The sequence below is a fragment of the Erinaceus europaeus genome, chromosome 17 (genome assembly GCF_950295315.1).
Source record: "Erinaceus europaeus chromosome 17, mEriEur2.1, whole genome shotgun sequence".
NCBI lineage: Eukaryota > Metazoa > Chordata > Mammalia > Eulipotyphla > Erinaceidae > Erinaceus > Erinaceus europaeus.
The window spans coordinates 63,093,024-63,116,509 of NC_080178.1; the positions used below are offsets into that span (position 1 = coordinate 63,093,024).

Genomic DNA, 23,486 nt, shown 5'->3' on the forward strand with positions numbered 1-23,486 from the left:
TATGGTTCTATTAACTCCAACTCTCTGAAGCATAATGCTTTGAACTAGGGTTAAGCATTGATAACATTTTCATTAGGTTTGCGTAATATCTCTAGTCTACCCAGGCAGCTCTAGAAATATATATGAGGGTAGTAAAGAAAGGATAGAAGGAACAAAGCCCTCACGATGGAACCTGGAACATATCAAAGTGTAAAGAGCAAGCAGGACAAGACCTGGCCACATAGCAGAGTGACCATTCAGTGGGGAGGAGCAGGAAGAAAGCAGTGTGAGAACTGTGCATTGGAGAATAGTGATCAGTGCTCACATCATCAAGACAAGTCCATTAGGACATGGACTGGCACGTATTCACCCACTTTAACATTAAGGATAATGTGGAAGTGGGAGGCAAACTGCAGTGGCTGATGGGACCTCAGGGGTAAGGGCAGCAAGAACAGGCAACTTTCTCCCGTTAACAAGGGAGACAAGAATAGCTGACTATTGTTTTTTTTTATCGATTTAACATTGGTTTATTATGTTATAAAATGTAAGGAGTATAGCTTCACATACATGTATAGCACACAATTCCATACACCACTGGAGTTTCTGTGCCAAGAACATTCTTGAACTAGGGATTTTTTTTTTTTTAACTGGGTGTTTGCTGTGCTTCAGGCACCATTAAAACACTGCATATGTAAACTCACTCAGTCCTCAAGACAGAAGGTGATTTGACAGGTCAAGAAACCTGCCACCCCCAAATTAAAACAGTGTTTTCATAAAACAAATACATGTGGCATAATATATTTGCAACATTGTACTAGGTACCTTCAGAGAATAGTAAGCTGAAAAGTTCAAGATAGAGTACCTGTCTTCAAGTGGATTACATGTGCCCATGAACAGACAGCCCCTCATATTGGCTCCTTGCTCCTTGCTATGAGCAAAGAACAGCCAAGAAAGCATGTCCACCATCAGTGCCAGGCATCTCCCTCCAGGGTTTAAGAACCCTGCCCCTCTAGAGCCACCTTCCTTCCTTCCCTGTGTCTAACAGGTCCAGTTTTGGCTAGCAGTTCTTCAGCAAATATCACTGCTTTCTGCCAACCAGTTTATGCAGGGCTTTAGGAAGTAGTGAGGCAACCAAAAGGAAAATACTATGCCTTGGAGAAGCTTATGGAATAGTGAGAAAAACAAATGAATTATGTCCTCCTAATTACTAGCCTGTGTTGATCTAAGCTAAAGAAAGGGGTCACTGGGGCCAAAACAGGAAGGCTTCCTGGAGAAGGTAGAATTTGAATTAGTCCATCAAGTATAGACTATGATTTTTTTTTTTTAATTTAATTATTGGATAGAAACAGCCAGGAATTGAGAGGAATGAGAGAGATACCTGCAGCCCTGCTTCACCACTTGTAAAACTTTCCCCCTACAGGTAGGGACTGGGGGCTTGAACCCAGGTCCTTGTGTATTGTAACATGAGCGCACAACCAGGTGAGCCACTGCCCAGACTATGATTTCTTAAGAGTGGGCAAGACCTTCAGGCAGTAGAAACCACTTGTGAAGCAGATTCATGGGCAGAAATAAGTTGGCAGCAGGGGGGCAGTGGAAGGTAGGGGAGGTTTCTCAGTATTTGTGTCCCTTAACTGCCATTATAGCCCAGAGCCCATTGTGCCCAACTTCTTTTTGCCTCCCCAGCAGCTGGAGGCCTCCATGCGGATGCTCTCACTCTCTGCAGCTTTGCCATCACCAGTCACAATAGATCAGGTAAGAGAACAATTGGTCGACTTGTCAGTAGGTACAGAATGCACAGCCCTGCCTTCTTCCTGGACTGGGCACAGCAGCAGTCACTCCCCCAGCTTTCACTGTTGTACCTATACTCTATGGCCCTAGCCGAGGGCTGTTGGTGCACAAGGAGCTCAGGAATAGAAAAAGAGCCAATGTGTTAAGAGTAGGATATCATCAGCTAAGTCATCACGTGGGAGAAACAGTGCAGGAGAATAAAAATAGGGCTTAGCTAAGAAATGCCATCCTGCATGCTGTGGGATCTCCAGCTAAATGAAGGCTGATAAAGCAGGAGAAATTTCAAATGGAGGGAGTTGGGCGGTAGTGCAGCGGGTTAAGCACACATGGTTTAAAGCGCAGCTACTGGTGTAAGGATCCTGGTTCAAGCGCCCGACTCCCCAGCTGCAGGGGAGTCGCTTCACAGGTGGTGAAGCAGGTCTGCAGGTGTCTATTTCTCTGTCCTATCCAACAACAACAACATTAGTAACAACAGCAATAATAACTACAACAATAAAACAACAAAGGCAAGAAAAGAGAATAAATACTTTTAAAAGAAATTTCAAATGGAAATGCAGCCTCTGGGGGGCGTGTGGGTGGTGGCACACCCACAAGGACCCAGGTTCAAGCCCCCAGTCCCCACTGCAGAGGGAAAGCTTCGCAAGTGGTGAAGCAGTGCCACAGGTGTCTCTCTTGTCTCTCACCCTCTCTGTCTCCCCTTTCCCTCACGATTTCTGACTGTTTCTATCAAATAAATAAAAGATAATTTTAAAAAATGCAGCCTCAGGAGACCATGACAGAGGAGGCCAGTCTGGACAGAGTAAGATGAGTGCTGTACCTGTTTATTGTTTACAAGCCTCTTTAGAAAATAACTGCTTTTCGGAGCTTTTCTGGGAGTCGGGCTGTAGAGCAGAGGATTAAGCGCAGGTGGCGCAAAGCACAAGGACCAGCATAAAGATCCCGGTTTGAGCCCCGGCTCCCCACCTGCAGGGGAGTCGCTTCACAGGCAGTGAAGCAGGTCTGCAGGTGTCTATCTTTCTCTCCCCTTCTCTGTCTTCCCCTCCTCTCTCCATTTCCCTCTGTCCTATCCAACAATGACACCAACAATAATAACTACAACAATAAAACAACAAGGGCAACAAAGGGAATAAATAAATAAAATAAATATTTTTAAAAAATAATAATAACTGCTTTTCTAATCATCATTATGCATTTACTATGTACCAGTCCTGTATTAGGCACTGTGCCTAGGTGCTCAGCATACAGTATAAATAAGACAAACTCCCTGTCTTTGTAGAGCACAAATAGCAAATAAAGAGTATTTACATGTGGGCCAGGTTGTGGAGAACCCGACTGAGTACACACACTAACATGCTCAAAAACACAGGAGAGACAGCATATAAAGGAGATGCAAATAGACTTTCATGCCTGAGGCTCCAAAGTTCAATTCCTTGTACCACTCTGCTCTCCCTCTCCCTCTCCCTCTCATTCACTCATTAAACAAATTATATAACATGCTCAGGGGCCCAGGTTCAAGCCTCTGGTCCCTACCTGCAGGGGAGAAATTCCACAAATGGTGGAGTAGTCCTGTAGGTGTCTATACCCTCTACCCTCTCCCTCCCCACACACCATTTTCTTTTTTATCTGATAAGGAGAAGAAGGGGGAGTTGGGTGGTAGCACAGCAGGTTAAGTACACGTGGCACAAAGCGCAAAGACCGGTGCAAGGATCCCGGTTTGAGCCCCTGGCTCCCCACAGGGAGTCATTTCATAGGCAGTGAAGCAGGTCTGCAGGTGTCTTATCTTTCTCTCGCCTTCTCTGTCTTCCCCTCCTCTCTCCATTTCTTTGTTTTATCCAACAACAATGACATTAACAACAATAACTACAACAATAAAAACAAGAGCAACAAAAGGGAAAATAAATATAAATAATAAAATTTTTTTAAGGAGAAGAAAAATGAGGAAAAAATGTCCACTGGAAGTGGTGGATTTGTCATGTAGGCACTGAGCAGGTTCTCTAACGAGGCAAGATTTAAACTCAACGAAGATGACCATGCAGGTGCTGGCCAAGTAATATGTACCCTTCAGAGCACTATATACTATCTCATTTAATTCAGCAACTTGAGATACACACATTTATCTCTATTTAAGATAGAAACTCAGGTACAAAGAGCTGGTAGAGATAGTATGTGGTTGAACCAGAACTGGGACCTAAGCAGTCTGGTTTCAAAGCAGCCATGTTAGAGAAGAGTATTCCAGGAATAGACAGTGTTAAAAACACAGAGGTCCTGGGAGTCGGGTGGTAGTGCAGTGGGGTAAGTGTAGGTGGCACAAAGTACAAGGACCAGTGTAAGGATCCCGGTTCAAGCCCCTGGCTCCCCACCTGCAGGCGAGTCACTTCACAAGTGGTGAAGCAGGTCTGCAGGTGTCTATCTTTCTCTCCTCTCTGTCTTGCCCTCCTCTCTCCATTTCTCTCTGTCCTATCCAACAAAGATGACACCAATAACAACAATGATAACTACAACAATAAAAAAAGGACAACAAAAGGGAATAAATAAGTATTTATAAATAAATAAAAATTTTAAAAACACAGAGGTCCTGAGAGTCAAAGAGCTTGGCACTGACACACAAGTATGAGCACTGAAACATATAGACTAACACAAGTTTGAAGCGCCTGGATCACAAAGCATGTGTAGTAGAGGAGCTTAGATTTTCCTAAATACAATGACATCCAGCAGGGGAGTGATATCCCATATAAGTTTGTTTTGTTTTCTTTTGTTTTTGCCTCCAGGGATCCTCTTCGGTGCCTGCACCACAAACCCACTGCTCCTAGAGGCTATTTTTCCCATTTTGTTGCCTTTGTTGTTTTATCATTGTTGTGGTTATTATTATTGTTGTTGTTGTTGGATAGGATAGAGAGAGATGGGGAAGACAGAGAAGGGGAGATAAACACCTGCAGACCTGCTTTATCGCTTGTGAAGCGACCCCCCTGCAGATGGGGAGCCGGGGCTCGAACCAGGATCCTTATGCCGGTCCTTGCGCTTCATGCCATGTGCACTTAACCCGCTGCGCTACTGCCCAGCCCCCCTCCCATATAAGTTTTTTTTTTTTTTACACATTTTTTTTTTTTTATTAAAGAAAGGATTAATTAACAAAACCATAGGGTAGGAGGGGTACAACTCCACAGAATTCCCGCCACCCAATCTCCATAACCCACCCCCTCCCCCGATAGCTTTCCCATTCTCTATCTCTCTGGGAGCATGGACCCAGGGTCATTGAGGGTTGCAGAAGGTAGAAGGTCTGGCTTCTGTAATTGCTTCCTCGCTGAACATGGGCGTTGACTGGTCGGTCCATACTCCCAGTCTGCCTCTCTCTTTCCCTAGTAGGGTGGGTCTCTGGGGAAGCTGAGCTCCAGGACACATTGGTGGTGTCTTCAATCCAGGGAAGTCTGGCCGGCATCCTGATGACACCTGGAACCTGGTGACTGAAAAGAGAGTTAACATACAAAGCCAAACAAATTGTTGAGCAATCATGGACCCAAAGCTTGGAAAAGTGGAGAGGAAGTATTAGGGAGGTACTCACTGCAAACTCTAGTATACTTCTGCTTTCTTACTTTGGTGCCATACTCCAAACTCAGTCAATTTCTGCTTTGCGTTTCTACTTCTTTTTTTTTTTTTTTTTTTACATGCATAACATTCCCCAGATTCCCATTTAGCAATACAACCCCCACTGTTTCATTCATCATTTTTCAAGGACCTGTATTCTCCCCACCCACACACCCACCCACCCCAGAGTCTTTTACTTTGGTGTAATACTCCAATTCCATTTCAGGTTCGACTTGTGTTTTCTTTTCTAATCTTGTTTTTCAACTTCGGCCTGAGAGTGAGATCATCCCATATTCATCCTTCTGTTTCTGACTTATGTCACTCAACATGATTTTTTCAAGGTCCATCCAAGATCGGCTGAAAACGGTGAAGTCACCATTTTTTACAGCTGAGTAGTATTCCATTGTGTATATATACCACAACTTGCTCAGCCACTCATCTGTTGTTGGACACCTGGGTTGTTTCCAGGTTTTGGCTATTACAAATTGTGCTGCCAAGAACATATGTGTACACAGATCTTTTTGGATGGATGTGTTGGGTTCCTTAGGATATATCCCAAGGAGGGGAATTGCAGGGTCATAGGGTAGGTCCATTTCTAGCCTTCTGAGAGTTCTCCAGACTGTTCTCCACAGAGGCTGGACCAATTGACATTCCCACCAGCAGTGCAGGAGGGTTCCTTTGACCCCACACCCTCTCCAGCATTTGCTGCTGTTACCTTTTCTGATGTGTGACATTCTCACAGGAGTGAAATGATACCTCATTGTTGTCTTGATTTGCATTTCTCTGACAATCAGAGACTTGGAGCATTTTTTCATGTGTTTCTCGGCCTTTTGGATCTCTTCTGTGGTGAATATTCTGTCCAAGTCCTCCCCCCATTTTTGGATGGGGTTATTTGTTGTCTTGTTGTTGAGTCTGGAAAGCTCTTTATATATGTTGGTTATTAAACTCTTATCTGATGTATGGCATGTAAAGATCTTCTCCCATTCTGTGAGGGGTCTCTTGATTTGGGTAGTGGTTTCTTTTGCTGTGAAGAAGCTTTTTAATTTGATGTAGTCCCATAGGTTTATACTTGCCTTAGTCTTCCTTGTAATTGGATTTGTTTCATTGAAAATGTCTTTAAAATTTATGTGGAAAAAAGTTCTGCCAATATTTTCCTCTAAGTATCTGATAGTTTCTGGTCTAACATCCAAGTCCTTGATCCACTTGGAATTTACTTTTGTATTTGGTGAAATACAGTGATTCAGCTTCATTCTTCTGTATGTTTCAACCCATTGTTTCCAACACCATTTGTTGAAGAGACTCTGCTTTCCCCATGTAATAGTCTGGGCCCCTTTGTCAAAGATTAGATGTCCATAGGTGTGGGGCCTCATTTCTGGGCTCTCAATTCTATTCCACTGGTCAGTGTGTCTGTTCATGTTCCAGTACCAAGCAGTTTTGATGACAATGGCCCTATAATATAGTTTGAGATCTGGCAGTGTGATGCCTCCGGTTCTGTTCTTTTTTCTCAAGATTGTTTTGGCAATTCTAGGTCTTTTCTGGTTCCAGATAAACATTTGTAGCATTTGTTCTATTCTCCTAAAAAATGTGCTTGGGATCTTGATGGGGATAGCATTAAATTTGTAGATGGCTCTCGGTAATATATTCATTTTGATGATGTTAATTCTTCCAACCCATGAGCATGGAATATCTTTCCACTTCTTTGTGTCTTTTTCAATTTCTTTGAGTAGTGACTCATAATTTTCAGTATACAAGTCTTTCACTTCTTTGGTTAGGTTTACTCCTAGATATTTTATTGTTTTTGTTGCTATAGAAAAAGGAACTGATTTCTGGATTTCAATTTCTTCTAACTTAGTGTTTGCATAGAGGAATGCCACTGACTTTTGAATGTTAATTTTATAGCCTGACACATTACTGTATTGCCTGATGATTTCCAAAAGCTTCTTGCTAGATTCCTTAGGTTTTTCCATGTATACTATCATGTCATCTGCAAATAAGGAGAGTTTGACTTCTTCTCTTCCAATCTGTATCCCTTTAATTCCTTGCTCCTGCCTGATTGCTATGGCAAGAACTTCCAACACTATGTTGAACAGTAATGGTGATAGTGGGCAGCCCTGTCTAGTACCTGATCTGAGGGGAAATGCTTCCAGTTTTTCACCATTGAGTATGATGTTGGCTGTAGGTTTGCTATATATAGACTCCACTATCTTCAGGAATTTTCCATCTATTCCTATTTTTTGTAGTGTTTTGATCATAAAGGGATGTTGTATTTTGTCAAAGGCTTTCTCTGCATCTATTGATATGACCATGTGGTTTTTGGTCTTGCTTTTGTTGATGTGGTGGATCACATTGATTGATTTACGTATATTAAACCAACCTTGCATGCCTGGGATAAACCCTACTTGGTCATGATGAACAATTTTTTTGATATACTGCTGTATCCGGTTGGCTAGAATTTTGTTCAATATTTTCGCATCTATGTTCATCAGAGATATTGGTCTGTAGTTTTCTTTTTTGGTTGTGTCCCTGTCTGCTTTTGGTATCAGGGTGATGTTGGCTTCATAGAAGCTGGCAGGGAGTATTCCAGTGTCTTCAATCTTCTGGAAGACTTTTAAAAGTAGAGGTATTAGTTCTTCTTTGAAAGTTTTGTAGAATTCATTTGTAAAACCATCTGGTCCAGGACTTTTATTTTTGGGAAGATTTTTGATAACTGTTTCAATTTCATTAGCTGTGATGGGCCTGTTCATGTTATCCACTTCCTCTTTACTTAGTTTTGGAAGTTGGTAGGTATCTAGGAAATCATTCATTTCTTCCAGGTTCTCTAACTTGGTGGCATATAGTTGTTCATAGAAGCCTCGCATGATATGTTGAATTTCTGCAATGTCTGTTGTGATATCTCCTCTTTCATTTACTATCCGATTTATTTGGGTCTTGTCCCTTTTTTGTTTTGTGAGTCTGGCTAAAGGTTTGTCGATTTTGTTTATTCTTTCGAAGAACCAACATTTACTTTCATTGATCTTTTGTATGGTTTTCCTATTCTCAATGTTATTTATTTCTGCCCTAACTTTAGTAATTTCTGTCCTTCTGGTTGCTTTAGGGTTCCTTTGTTGTTCTTCTTCTAGGTCTTTAAGATGTGCAATCAGGCTGTTTATTTGTGCCTTTTCTTGTTTCCTAATGTGTGCTTGTATAGCTATGAACTTCCCTCTTAGGACTGCTTTAGCTGTGTCCCAAATATTTTGATAGCTTGTGTCTTCATTTTCATTGAACTCTCGAAACATTTTGATTTCTTCCTTGATTTCCTCTTTGACCCAGAAGTTGTTAAGAAGTGTACTGTTGAGCTTCCACATTTTGGTACTGTTACTAATCTTTTGTTGATTGTTAAGTGTTAGTTTAATTCCACTGTGGTCTGAGAAGATGCTTGGGATGATGTCAGTGCTCTTGAATAGGCTGATGTTGTCTTTGTGGCCTAACATATCGTCTATCCTTGAGAATGATCCATGTGGATTTGAGTAAAATGTGTATTCCAGTTTCTTGGGATGAATGACTCTGAAAATGTCCAATAGTTCTAGTTTATCTATCTCTTCATTTAGCTCCCTTATGTCTTTACTGATTTTCTTCCTGGATGATCTGTCAAGTTGAGAGAGTGGGGTGTTGAAGTCCCCTACTATGATTGTGTTACTGTTAATATATTGCTGTAGCTCTTTCAGTAGAAGTTTGATGTATTTAGATGGCTTCTCATTGGGTGCATAGATATTAATAATTGTTAAGTCCTCTTGATTGACTGATCCTCTGAGCATTAAGTAGTGTCCATTCCTATCTTTTTTAATCTTATCTATTTTAAAGTCTATCATGTCAGATATGAGAATAGCTGTTCCTGCCCTTTTTTGTGGGCCATTGGCTTGAATGATAGTTTTCCATCCTTTCACTTTAAGTCTGTGTTTGTCTTGTTGAGTTAGGTGAGTTTCCTGTAGACAACATATTGTTGGGTTGTGTTTTCTGATCCATCTTCCTACTCTGTGTCTTTTAATAGGTGAATTCAGGCCATTCACATTTATTGCTATCAAAGATTGAAGATATTTTAATGCCATTCTTGTAGAGTTTTAGAGTGTTTTGATATATGTTCTATTTGTGGTGGTCTGGTTGTTTATAGGAAACCTTTCAGAACTTCTTTCAGGGCAGGCTTGGTGATGGTTGCTTCCTTCAACTGTTGCTTGTCTGAGAAGGTTTTGATGCTTCCATCTAGTCTGAATGACAATCTAGCAGGATATAGTATTCTTGGCTGAAAGCCTTTCTCATTGAGCACTCGATAGATATCTTGCCATTCTCTTCTGGCCTGTAGTGTTTGTATGGAGAAGTCTGCTGCTAATCTTATGGGTTTTCCTTTGTAGGTGACTCTTTGTTTTTCTCTTGCAGCCTTGAGGATCCTTTCTTTATCCTTATTCCTTTCCAATCTAAGTATGACATGTCTTGGTGTCTTTAGGTCTGGGTTAATTCTCTTTGGGACCCTCTGGGCTTCTTGAATCTTTATGTCTTTGGTGTTGTCTAGACTAGAGAAATTTTCAGCTATTATGGCCTGGAGAACGCTTTCTTCCTCCCCTTCTCTTTCTTCCTCTGGTAAGCCAATAATGCGTATATTGTTTCTTTTGAAGTCATCCCATAGGACTCTGTTGTTGTTTTCAGCATCTCTTAATCTCTTTTTGAGATCTCTTACTTCTTTTTTAGTTGTCTCTAATTCATCCTCAATCTTGCTAATTCTGTCTTCAGCCTCATTGATTCTATTCTCTCTGCCCTCTACTGCTTTCTGGAGTTCATCTATTTTGTTGCCCTGCTCTGATACTGTTTTAGCTTGTTCAGCTAGTTGCCTTCTTAGCTCAGCAATTTCAGCTTTCAGCTCTCTAATAACCATGAGATTATTAGCATTTTCTTCCATATTCTCATTTGTTGTTCCTGCAGTTCTGATTACAATTTTTTCAAATTCTTTACTCACTCCTGTTATTATTTCCTTAGCTAATGTTTGGATGTTGAACTCGTTGTTTTGTGCTTCGCCCTCTGGAGGACTTTTAGCTGGACTCTTGTCCTGGTTCGAGTCTCCATTATTTTTTCTTGTTGTTTTAACCATTTTATATAAGCTAACAGTTTTTTCAATCCCTGAGTTGGAATTCAGTGGTGTAAAAGCCTTTTTTTTTTCCCCCTGTAGGCTATGGTAGCCTGAGGGCTTTTAAACTATCAATAGGCTTCTTGGCTTAATCAATGACTCCTGACCAAGAGATAAAGCCGGGTGTGGCAGAGATAATCCAGTGGTTATGCAAAGAGACTTTCACAGCCCTTCAGCTATGCCACCGAGGTATAGGTCTTCTCCTGAGTTTCCCGGTTAGATCTCTGTGCCCTGGTGTCCCTCCCTGTTGCTGCTCCAGATTCTGAGGGTAGTAGCAATGGAGACTCAGAGTTGTACTTGGTGAGTCTCTGGGGAGTCCTTTCCTCCCTTCAGCTGTCCCCTTGTTGGTGGAGCAGACTGGAGGTGGTGTCTCTACTGACAAACTGTCGAACTGTTAGCAGTCACTTAATCTCTCCTTAGGCCCCTCTCTCCTCTCTGTCACCAGCCACGCGTGTTTGTACTCACGGGTGATTTACTGGGTTTCTGTGGTCATTCTAGTCCTGTCTTGTTTCGGTCCGGGTGGTCTCCTTTGGTATTCCTAGTTGATCCAGGAGAGGAGAGGAGAGGAGAGGAGAGGAGAGGAGAGGAGAGGAGAGGAGAGGAGAGGAGAGGAGAGGAGAGGAGAGGAGAGGAGAGGAGAGAGCGATCTGCTGCTCGTAGCTCCGCCTCCCCCCATATAAGTTTTAAAGAAGTCTGAGTAAAGAATGGGTAGTTGGGCTGGGGAGACAGCATAATGGATATGCAAATGACTTTGATGTCTGAAGTTCTGAGCTCCAAGGTTCAGTCCCCAGCTTCACAGTTAGCCCCAAACTGAGCAGTACTCTGGATCTTTTTCTTGATGGTCACTGGTGATGGTCACAGGGAGGATCCATTGAGCACTCTTGTGTGCCAGCATTGTTCTATTTTTTTTTTTTAGTTGTCTTTATTTATTGGATAGGAAGGAAAAGCCATCCAGAAATCAAGTGGGAAGGGGGAGACAGAGAGACACCTGCAACCTTGCTTCACCATTCTCAAAACTTTCTCCTTGCAGGTGGGGACCAAGGCCTCGAACCTGGGTCCTTGTGCATTGTAACAAGTGTGCTTAACCAGGTACACCACCACCCAGCCCCTCCTCAAGGAATGTCTTACCATATGTTTCTAGTCAGTTTCCCATATAGCTCAGTTTTTTCTCAAATTTGTAAATCCCCTCCCACAGGAGAGGGTCCAGTTCATGGCAGCAGGTCTGCGTGATATGTGGTTTCCAGCTCATCTCCTACCTCTCCATACCTTCCCTGCATGTCCCCTAAGCACCCATCAGTATAAATACTGGGGTCACAGGGCTGTGTCCAAGATCCAGCACAAGCTTTTAAGTGAGATAGATACACAGGGAGGTGACATACTCAGTCTGCTACTAAATCAGTAGTTAAGTGATCTTAGACAAGTGACTTGACCTTTCTAAGTCTCAGTTTCATTATAAGTAACACCAGACTATAGTCTAGTTCTTACTTAAGAGGAACATGGCAAGAATTACTCTAGAGGAAAAAAAGTAGACACTGTTATTTTCCTGTCTTCCCCGCACACCCAAGTGGGTGAAATGTCAGTGAGTCATGCCCATAGGAATGGAGGCCTGTGAGTCCCTGGGCTGTCATTTGTCACCTGCTCTGCAAAAGTGTTGCTCCAGCTTTGTTTCTGCCTTCATGGTGTGCCAGTTCTTGGGGACATCCTGTCTTTGGTCTAAATAAACAAAGCATGAGAAAGAGAGGAAAGAATTTTCAACTAGAGGGCAAGTCTAGTTTTGGGACCCTAAAAAAGGTCTTAAATATTTCTCACCCTTTTCTTTCTTGCCCACAACAAAATGCCATTGTTCTGATGCCCTCAGGGCCACACTTCTCAAGACCTCATTCTGGGTCCTGTCTAGGGTAGCAGATTGTCAGTTTACCCAAACTGTCCCATTTTCATTAGAGGCAAATAGGGATCTAGAATACTAGTATTGACACTTCCACAATCCAGGACACCTGAGGAGGCTGGTCATCCTCACTGGTGAGGGACTTACCTCTCATAACTTGATGCATTTGTAACAGCAGCACAATTTGAGCCTTATGCTCTGTGCTGGTAATTTGGGGATTAAGTATGTGTTTAAGAAACTAGTAGGGAGGGGGCCAGGCGGTAGTGCAGTGGGTTAAGCACACATGGCGTGAAACGCAAGGACCAGCACAAAGATTACAGCACAAGTGGTGAAGCAGGTCTGCAGGTATCTATCTTTCTCACCCCCTCTCTATCTTCCCCTCCTCTCTCGATTTCTCTCTGTCCTATCCAATAATGATAAACAACAAGGGCAACAAAAGGGGAAGAAAAAAAAAGCCTCCAGGAGCAGTGGATTCATAGTACAGGCACTGAGTCCCAGTGATAACCCTGGAGGCAAAAGAAAAAAAAAAAGAAATTAGCAAGGAAAAGCATCAAAATTTAAGAGAAAAGACTTTTAGAATCATGTCCCAGAAGGTGGCACAATAGATAAAACATTGCACTCTCAAGCAGGAAGTCCCAAGTTCAATTCCTGGCATTGCATGTGCCAATGTGATACTTAGGTTCTCTCTCTCCCTCTCATAAATAAATAAATCTTTTTTAAAAAAAAAGTAAAAAGAGGTTCAGGCAGTGAAGCACCTGGTTGTGTGCACACACTACATTGCTCAGGGATCCTGGTTCAATGCCCTGGTCCCCAACTGCAGTGGGGAAGCTTCACGAGAGGTGAAGAAGTGTTATATTTTGTCAGGGGCACCATAAGCATCTCAGCTTGGGGGTCTCTGAAGATCTTAAAAATGGTCTCACTAAAACAAAAAAAAAAGTCTTTTATATTTGCCTACATACTATTTATTTATTTACTTCTTTTTATTATTTATTTTTAAGGCAGAAGCAGAGAGGGTGAAAGTTTCCTTCAACACAGTGGAGACCAGATTCAAACCTGGGTCACATAATAGCACTAAGTGAGCTATTTCATCAGCCCTTTTTATTTTTTATTTTTTATTATCACCAGGGTTCATGCTTGGGCTCAGTATCTGTATGATGAATCATTTCCAGTGGCATATTTTTTCCTTTATTTTTTTTATTTGATAGGACAGAAAAATTGAGAGGAGAGAGGGAGAGAAAAAGAGATACCTACAACACTGCTTCTCTGCTTATGAAGCGTGCCCCCCTACAGGTAGGAACTGGGGGGCTTGAACTCAGGTCCTTGTGCATAGTAACAGGTGTACTGTGTTGAGTGCACCACTTCTCAGCCTCCATTTAATGTTTCTGATGTTCTTCATTCTTTTTTTTGAATATTTACTAATGAGAGGAAAGTGAGAGAGAACCAGAGTATCACACTGGCACATGGGGTACTGGGGAGTCAAACTCAGCACCTCATGCTTGAGAGTTCAGTGTTTCATCTATTGTGCCACATCATTCTTCACTTCCTGATTTTGGTCTAAGACTATTTCCCATTAGCCTAAAGAACTTTCATTACAGACAGAGGGTAAACAGCATAATGGTTATGCAAACAGACTCTCATGCGTGAGGCTCCAAAGTCCCAGGTTCAAGCCCCCGCACCACCATAAGCCAGAGCTGAACAGTGCTCTGGTAAAATAAAAAAAATAAAATGAAAAAGGATTTAGTGTAGAGTAGACCTGTTGTTCATTGATATACACATATTACCACATATAAGGATCTGGGTTCAAAGCCTCAATTCCACATGCAGGAGGAAAAGCTTCACAAGTGGTAAAGTAGTGTTGCAGATGTCTCTCTCCCTCTTTATCTCTCCTTTCCCTCTCAATAACTCTGTCCTATCAAAAATAAAAATAAGTAATTTTTTTAAGTTTTTTAAACTAATCAACAAATCTGACTGCTTAATTTATTTGACATCTCAGAAACATGATATAGTTGATCTATCCTCTTTAAACATTTTCCTTCTCAGGCATCAGTCCCTCTTAGGCCTCCCTCCCTTCTAGCTGCTTTTTTTTTTTTTTTTTATGGTGGTGCAGAGGATTGAACCTGGGACTTCAAAACCTAAGGCATAAGAGTCTCTTTGCATAACCATTATGCTATCTACCCCCGCCCCCTAGCTGCTCTTTATTGCTGGCTCTTTATTTATTTGTTTATTTATTTTTAATTTTATCCTTATTTATTTATTGGATAAAGACAGCCAGAAATCAAGAGAGAAGGTAAAATCAAAAGGAAGAGAGACACCTGCAGCCCTGCTTCGCCACTTATAAAGCTTTCCCCCTGCGGGTGGGAACTGGGAGCTTAAATTTGGGTCCTTGTGCATTGTAACATGTGCACTTAACCAGGTGTGCCACCACCCAGCCCTGGCAACACAATCCTCATACAGCATCCTGCTAGCCTTTCAAAATATATCACCAGTATCCTGTGCCTTCTTTACCCAGAATGCTCCAGTAATGTCCATCCTTAGCTAAGAGTGCCATTATTAGGCCTGAGGAGAAATAGAACAGAAAGTAGGGGGCCGGGCAGTAGCGCAGCGGGTTAAGCACAGGTGGCACAAAGCACAAGGACTGGCGCAAGGATCCCAGTTTGAGCCCCAGGCTCCCTACCTGCAGGGGGGTCGCTTTATAATCAGTGAAGCAGGTCTGCAGGTGTCTTATCTTTCTCGCCCCCTCTCTATCTCCCCCTCTTCTCTCAATTTCTTTCTGTCCTATCCAACAATGATAGCAATTATAACAACAACAACAAGGGCAACAAAAGGAAAAAAATAGCCTCCAGGAGCAGTGGGTTCGTAGTGTAGGCACTGAGCCCCAGCAATAACCCTGGAGGCAAACAAAAGAAAAAAAAGTAGGACTATGTGATCCTCAGATTTGAAATTTACATTTTTCAGCAAAGGTCCATAGTGTAGGGATGGGGAGACATAATAATAGTTATGCAAAAGGCTTTTATGCATGGGGCTCTAAAGTCCCAAGTTCAATCTCCAGCACCACCATTAGTCAGAACAGAGCAGTGCTCTAGTATTTCACTTTCTCACTGTATCTCTCATTTAAAAATAAATAAATGAAAATTTTTTAAATATTTATTTATTCCCTTTTGTTGCACTTGTTTATCATTGTTGTTGGATAGGACAGAGAGAAATGGGGGGGGAAGAAAGAGGGGGAGAGAAAGAGAGACACCTGCAGACCTGCTTCACCATCTGTGAAGCAACTTCCCTGCAGGTGGGGAGCCAGGGGCTTGAACTGGGGTTCTTATGCCAGTCATTGTGCTTTGTGCCACATGCACTTAACCCACTGCGCTACTGCCCGACTCCCAAAATAAACATCTTTTAAAAGGTACATAATGCAAAACTGGATGCAGGAAAAAAAAAAAAAAAAGTCCCCAGGAAACCCAGCTGTAAGTCCAACTCCTATGATGTACCTGTCAAGCTTACTGAACTGGGCCTGGTGCTATGAGCCTGCCTTCAGAGAGTTCACAGTTCTTCAAGAGGCATTCCAAACCACTCATTCTCAAGTGACATTAGCCTATAATATTAACAAGTAAGTAAAACAAAATGAGGAGACTGACTTTAGTAGGAGGAGACAAAGCCACATGCAGCAAAGATAAAGGAAAGGCTTTGTAGGTTATGGATCTGGAGAAAAGGAGCCACTCAGATTCAACAGAATTTGGCAACAGGAAGGTGCAAATAGTATGAGCTAGAGAGGTGGTCAGAGACAGAGAGGTCTGCCTAGACAGAAACAGAGTAAGACAGGAATCAGAAGCAAAGAGCAAGCAGCAACCATCTGGACCTTGGCTACCCTGCCTGCCTGCATGGTGGTCCCTGACCATGAGATGGGCCTTGTCTTGTTCTGTGCCTTCTTGTCTATGGGCAGACTCTGCCCAGACTAACCACAGGCATGCATTGTTTTTTCTAAAGAATAAGCACAGGAGAAAGTAAGCTGGAGACAAGGCCAGGCCTGAGTGTGCCCTTGGAAACCCTTTGTTGTCCTCCCCTCCTCTTCCACCCTGGGGCTCTCACCTCCATTCAGCTAGACCAGTGCTTCTGATGTCACTACAAATCCAGGGCTCAAGGCCAGCTACAGAGCTGGGTCCTGGTTTTTTGCTTTGGCTCTGCAGCTGGCTTTCTGAGGTCTTGGGCAGGTTACTCTGGGTCTCTGTGGAGGCCTGTGACTATACTTCCTCTTCTCTCCCAGCAGGCAGCATAGGCTGTCCAGCTTAGGTTTGTGGCTGCTGAGTCCAGACTGCTGTCAGGAAGCTCAGTTCTGCCTCTTTGTAGTCACGTCATCTGTGGCAGGTTCATTTTCACTTTTCTGAAAACAAGGCATGGAATTACCTGCCTCCTATTTTTGCTGAGGATTAATTGAGTAAACCATGTAAAGTATTTAGAATAGTTTAGGCATAGAGCATAGAACTGTGTTAGCTGGTATTATTTTTATCAGGATTATTGAGTGGTCATTCTTCTTATGTTCTTAAATTTTGGGAGGTGGGGGACTGGTAAGAAAGAAATGCTAAGGGATAGGAAGGAACATAATCAAGAGCTTGGAAGTTTAGCCCCGTGGGCCAGCTCCAAACATATGGAGAACAGGTCTCAGTTCCTTACAGTCAACTGTGTGCTCAGTTGAGACTCTTAGTTAAAGGCCCAGGAGAATGCACAGCCCCCAGTAAGGGTGGTGGGGCTCTTGCCTCAGAAATCTATAGCCTTGTATGCGAATCATAAGGGTTTTTGTTTGTTTGTTTTTAATATTTATTTATTCCCTTTTGTTGCCTTTGTTTTATTATTGTAGTTATTATTGATGTCATTGTTGTTGGCTAGGACAGAGAGAAATGGAGAGAGGAGGGGAAGACAAGAGGGGGGAGAGAAAGATAAACACCTGCAGACCTGCTTCACTGCTTGTGAAGCAACTCCCCTGCAGATGAGATGATCCTCAAACCAGGATCCTTATGCCAGTCCTTGTGCTTTGCGCCACCTGCGCTTAACCCGCTGCACTACCACCTGACTCCTGACTCCCTGAATCATAAGGTTTTAAGTCTGATGTTTTAGGGAGCTGGGCCAGGTTAAGCACACATAGTACAAAGTACAGGACCCATGCAAGGATCCAGATTCAAGCCCCTGGCTCCCCACCTGCAGGGGGAAAGCTTCACAAGCACTGAAACAGGTATCTCTCTGTCTCTCCCACTCTATCTCCCCTCCTCTCTCAATTTTTCTTTGTTCTATCCAAAAAAAATGGAAAAAATGGCCACCAGGAGTGTTGGATTTGTGGTACTGGCACTGAGCCCCAGCAATAACCATGGAGGCAATAGTAATAATAAGGCTGATGCTTTGTTTTTTTTTCCCAAAGCCCAGTTTATAGCCCTTTTTTCTTTTCCACTAGCCCAGAGAGATCTAAGAGATTCACAGTCATGATATGAAAGCTCAGCCCTCCATAAAATCACCAGATCAGATCAATATCGAAGGACTTCCTCAGCCCAGTGTCCTCTCCGCTCACTCCTAGCCTGATGGCTGAGCCACCTCTCATAGCCAGGAGGCCCCAATCTGTCTGTCCCCTCATTTCTTTGATCCACTAAATGCCTGGCACTTTGCACAGGCCCCTGGACCTAAAGACCAGAGCCTTCTGATAAAGGCCACACAAAGCTTCAGGGAGGAGATGAGCTCTGGCCAAGGGTGTACAAAGGTCCAGGGAAACAACCAAAGTTGGCTGGTGCCCACCCCAACCCAGAATGGAGCTTGGGAAAATGCCCAGTTATCTTGCTGGAGCTGGAACCACTCAGATTAGTGTCTGGAAGGGGCTAAGAGTGTCATTTTAACCCTCTCTGAATGGACTTTTGAGCCCTCTCACTAGCAGGCTCTGGGTTCAAAAGGTTGAAGAGTCTGAACTATCAGGTCTCTTCAATATCTAGGTGGAGAGGTTGAGACCTGGGATGAGAGTGATCCTGTGCCCTGCGGAATGGGCCTGCTGACAGGGAAGGCTTCTCAGAGAAGGATGGGGAGGTACAGGGTAGTGAGGAATGCAGGGAGCATGTGGTTGGTAAGAGCCATACCACCAGAGCTCTCATGCGGGAGTGGAGGGTGAGCTCAGAAGTGGAGCTCACTGGGCTGCATCTGGGCCGGGTGGTCATATGCTGGGCTGTGTGCTTATCCCCACATGCCCCTTCTCTAGTTCAGCTGCTGGGTTTGCTACTTTCTTTAGCACCAAGGAATTCCTAGTCCTAGCCTTCTGAGAGGACTCCAGGAACTGCCCCAGGGGAGGGCAGCTGGCCATGTAGGTGAAAGTTGAACAAGACTGGCAGCTACAGTGAGCTCTCTGGAACAGCAGGCCCACCTAGGCAGCCAGACCAAGTGCCTGTTAACTTTCACTTTTCCGCTCCATTCTGTTATTTTAATGTGACTCCAGGATCAAACCCAGGATTTTACATACAGTGGCATGCACTCTATCATGGTGCCATCTCTGTGGCCCAATTTGAAAAAGAAAACTAGTGGGAGTCAGGCGGTAGCGCAGCGGGTTAAGTGCACATGGCGTGAAGCACAAGGACCTTCGTAAGGATCCCGGTTCGAGCCCCCACCTGCAGGGGAGTCGCTTCATAAGCAGTGAAGCAGGTCTGCAGGTCTCTGTCTTTCTCTCCCCCTCTCTGTCTTCCACTCCTCTCTCCATTTCTCTCTGTCCTGATTTTGTTGCTCCCTCATGAAGTGCCAGGGTAGTAAGGAATGTAGGGCGGTGAGAGCCTTACAGCCAGAGCTTTCATGCAGGAGTGGTGGTGAACTCAGATCATGGAGCCCACTGGGCTGCAGCTGGGCTGGGTGATCAGATGCTGCTGTGTGCTTGTCCCCATAGGGATCAAACTGAGGGGATTCACATGTAAACCCCATTCTCTGCTGCTTTGGAACATTTTGCTTCTAGTTCCTGTGCCAGTGTGTGTGTCATTTAAGGAAGCTGGCAGGGGTAGATATCATAATGGTTATGCAAACAGGCTCCCATGCCTGAGGGAACTGGGACTTGACTGAACCAAGTCCCAGGTTCAGTCCCCTGCACCATCATAAGCCAGAGCTGAGCAGTGCTCTGGTAAAAAAAAGAAAAAGAAAAGGAAAAAGAAAAGAAAAAAAAAGGATAAAAGGAAGCTGCTGTAGAAGAGAACAAAGCTGCAGTCCTGATTTGAACCCCCAGGCTAATTGGATGTGGATCGAGGGAGTAGGAGAGCTTGGGCCTGGCCTTCCATGGGAGATCCCTTGGGGGAGCTTCATTTTGCTCTCCACAGCTGGTATAAGCTTTTTCTGATTGATTGATTGATGAGAAAGACAAGAGAGAAAGGGGTGACAAGAGTATTGCTCCAATACATGCAGTACCAGGGATCAAACTCAGATTTCATGCCAAAAAGTCAAACACTTTATCCCCTGTGCCACCTCCTGGGACACGTGTGTCCACTCATATTAATCTGTTTTCAGATAAGGAAGCCAAGACCAGTTCAAACTCCCCAGCCAGAGTTGGCCTCTTGACCTGAGGTGACTCAGGAATCCCCAGGTTTTCCTTCTACCATTGCTCCTTACTCTTTCTTTTTTTTTAAATTATTTTTATTATTATTATTATTATTTTCCTCCAGGGTTATTGCTGGGCTCAGTGCCTGCACCATGAATCCACCGCTCCTGGAGGCCATTTTTCCCCCTTTTGTTGCCCTTGTTGTTGTAGTCTCGTTGTGGTTATTATTATTGCCATTGTTGATGTTGTTCGTTGTTGGATAGAACAGAGAGAAATGGGGAGATGAGGGGAAGACAGAGAGGGGGAGAGAAAGATAGACACCTGCAGACCTGCTTCACCGGCTGTGAAGCGACTCCCCTGCAGGTGGGGAGCTGGGGGCTTGAACCGGCATCCTTACCGGCCCGGTCCTTGCGCTTTGCGCCACATGCGCTTAACCCACTGCGCCACTGCCCAACCCCTGCTCCTTACTCTTTCTATGATGCTTACTTTCACCTACCAGACAGAGTTCTACGTTTGGCATTGAAGACTCCTTTGAGACACTTCTGTCTCAAATAATAGGCCAGAGGGCCTACTCATCTTGATGGCCTGGGTGCTTAGGTGCCCAGAAACATGCAGAGGAACCGGATGGATTTAATAGAGGGAAATCTGAGCGCCCCTGTCCTGCTGCCGTGCCTGACACTATGTCATACAGCCCAGATCAGCACCCAGCCTTCAGGTCCTGATTCACTGGGAAAGGAGGAATATAATCAATTCCTCCCTAGACTCTCAGGAGCACCCCTCTCCTGAGAGAAGCATCAGCCAAATCCTCCCTCTGGGTTGGTCCCCTCTCCACACTACAGTTCAACCAAGTCCATCCCATTGCTTTCCCAGTAAAGAAAGTCCTTCTTTAGTCTGTTGCCTTTTTTTTTTTCAAGAATTTATTTATTCATGAGAAAGATAAGCAGAGAGAAAGAACCAGACATCACTCTGGTACATGTGCTGGCGGGGATTGAACTCAGGACGTCACAGTCGAGGATCCAATACTTGATCCACTGTGCTACCTCCCAGACCACAAGAAAGTCCTTCTTTATACCTTTGCTTTAGCTGAGCCTTAATAGCATCTCATCTTCCTTGTTCAACGCCCACCTTTATCTTATTTCAGGTTCTTCTCAAACTATCCATCCAGGAACTGCTCCCACGTGTGATACCCACAGCCTGGACTCAGTGAGCCCCACAGGCCCTCATTCTAGTGACCCTGCCTTCATTGAGAGCCCTCCAGCTGTCGGGAGGCTCCTGGTGACAGGCCATGCTGACAGCTTGCCAATGCCCTGTGGCTTCAGCAAGGACATGGAAGTATTTTAGAGGAGCTGTCCATGCATGAAGAGGGGTCTGGGGGCAGGAGGGTTGGGCGTTAGCTCAGCTTGTTAAGTTCACATGGCGCAAAGTGCAAGGACCGGCTCGCCACCTGCAGGGGGGTCACTTTACGAGCAGTGAAGCAGGTTTGCAGGTGTTTATCTTTCTCTCCCCCACTCTATCTCCCCTCCCCTCTTGATAAAAAAAAAAAAAAAAGAGGGGTCCTGGCTCTAGGAAGTTTCCCCTCTGCTCCACCCCTCCAGAGTTATATGCAGAGTAGCAATTTGACATAGAAAGGTCCTTTACTGCTAGTTGAGATGTTTTTTAAAACACTGTTCGGGTCAGCAAAAGCCAAGTGCTGCTGATTGTGTGTTCTCTGTCCTTCCACACCCCTTCCCTGCCCTGTACACAGAGCCAAACCCTGTCTCCTGGCTTCTCGGTCTGAGCCATGTAGATAAGGGCCCCTAGATGCTGAACCTGGGTGTGGGGGCAGGAGGGTTGGCTGAAGCAGCTGCAGTCCATTCATCCCCAGAGCAGTAGACCCAGCTGCCAGGTGCAGGCTTGTGCTCAGGCTGTTCTCCCACCTGCCCTTTGATTGATCCCCACCCCCAACTCAATTGAAGTTCTGTGGTTCTCTGAGCTCATCTGTCTGAAGCCTCCCCTGACCTCCCCAACCTCCTCAGCCATTATTAGTCCCTCCTTTCTTTTTTTTTCTTTACCAGAGCACTGCTCAGCTCTGGCTGATGGTGGTACAGGGGATTGAACCTGGGACTTTGGAGCCTCAGTTATGACAGTCTCTTTGCATAACCAGTATGCTATCTACCCCTGCCCATCCCTCTTTTCTCCAGGCTCCCAAGTTCCAGACCTCATCTCCGTGTTTGCTGGGTAGGTCACATCTATCTCCCTGCTACCAGTTCCATAGGAGCAGGGAAGATGGCTTCTGAACTGGTTAGGTTAAATAGGTTTTAGGTGCTGAAAGCTGTGATGAATAACCCATAAAAGTCTTCCAATGGTTTCTTAAACTGAAGTTCCTGGCCCTTCCAGTCATGGAGAGTAAGATCGATCAGAGCCCCTCCCCAACAGAGAATGCTCCCTTTCTGGTAGATGAGGACACTTGAGACCTGGTTTTAGCTCTTAAGATGGAGGACAATGATCTTAAGCCTATTTCCCTTCTGGCTTGTAGAACAAGCATCTTTTAAAAACAAGGCTAGGGGGCCGGCATTGGTGCACCTGGCTGAGTGCACATATTACCATGCACAAGGACTCAGGTTTGAGCCCCTGCTTGCCATCTGTAGGGGGGAAGCTTCACAAAAGTAAAGTAGGTCTGCAGGTACCTATCTCCTTTTTTAAAAATATTTATTTATTATTGGATAGAGAGAGAAATTGAGAGGGGAGGAGGAGATAGGGAGAGAGACAGAAACACCTGCAGCCCTGCTTCACCACTCATGAAACTTTCCCCCTGCAGGTAGGGACCAGAGGCTTGAACCTGGGTCCTTTTTCACTGTAATGTGTGCACTTAGCCAGATGCACCACCACCTGGCCCTTCTCCTTCTCTATCTCCCACTCCCCTCTCAATCTCTCTCAACCCTATCAAAATAAAATGAAAGAAGGAGAGGGAAAAAAGAAAAAATGGCTCTTGGAGCAGTGTATTAATAGTGCCAGCACTGAGCAAAAACCCAGGTAGCGATAAAAAAAAAAAGAAAAAGAAAAGACGGGAGCCGGGCGGTAGCGCAGCGGGTTAAACGCACGTGGCGCGAAGCACAAGGACCAGCAGAAGGATCCCAGTTCAAGGAATACACATTTTACTCAAAGCCACATGGGTCATTCTCAAGGATAGACCATATGTTAGGCAACAAAGACAGCATCAGCAAATTCAAGAGCATTGAAATCATCCCAAGCATCTTCTCAAACCACAGTGGAATTAAACTAACAACAATCAACAAAAGATTAGTAATAGTCCCAAAATGTGGAAGCTCAACAGTACACTTCTTAACAACCTCTGGGTCAAAGAAGAAATAAAGGAAGAAATCAAAATGTTTCGAGAGTTCAAGGAAAATGAAGACACAAGCTATCAAAATATTTGGGACACAGCTGAGGCAGTACTGAGAGGGAAGTTCATAGCTATATAAGCACACATTAGGAAACAAGAAAAACCACAAATAAACAGCCTGATTGCACATCTTAAAGACCTAGAAGAAGAAGAACAAAGAAACCCTAAAGCAACCAGAAGGACAGAA

At 44.1% G+C, this 23,486-nt stretch overlaps 1 protein-coding gene and 1 long non-coding RNA gene across 4 annotated transcripts in view; one reads left to right on the forward strand and one right to left on the reverse strand.

Moving 5' to 3' along the window:
* C2CD3 (C2 domain containing 3 centriole elongation regulator) overlaps positions 1 to 23,486 on the forward strand; it is a 116,976-nt gene that overhangs the window by 86,294 nt on the left and 7,196 nt on the right. The window contains exon 32 of the mRNA XM_060176841.1: positions 1,623 to 1,731. Within this exon, the coding sequence (XP_060032824.1) occupies positions 1,623 to 1,731 (109 nt within the window). The remainder of the gene's footprint in view (positions 1 to 1,622; positions 1,732 to 23,486) is intronic.
* The window catches only part of LOC132533884 (uncharacterized), an 89,858-nt gene that overhangs the window by 11,803 nt on the left and 54,569 nt on the right, over positions 1 to 23,486 (reverse strand). The window lies entirely within an intron of this gene.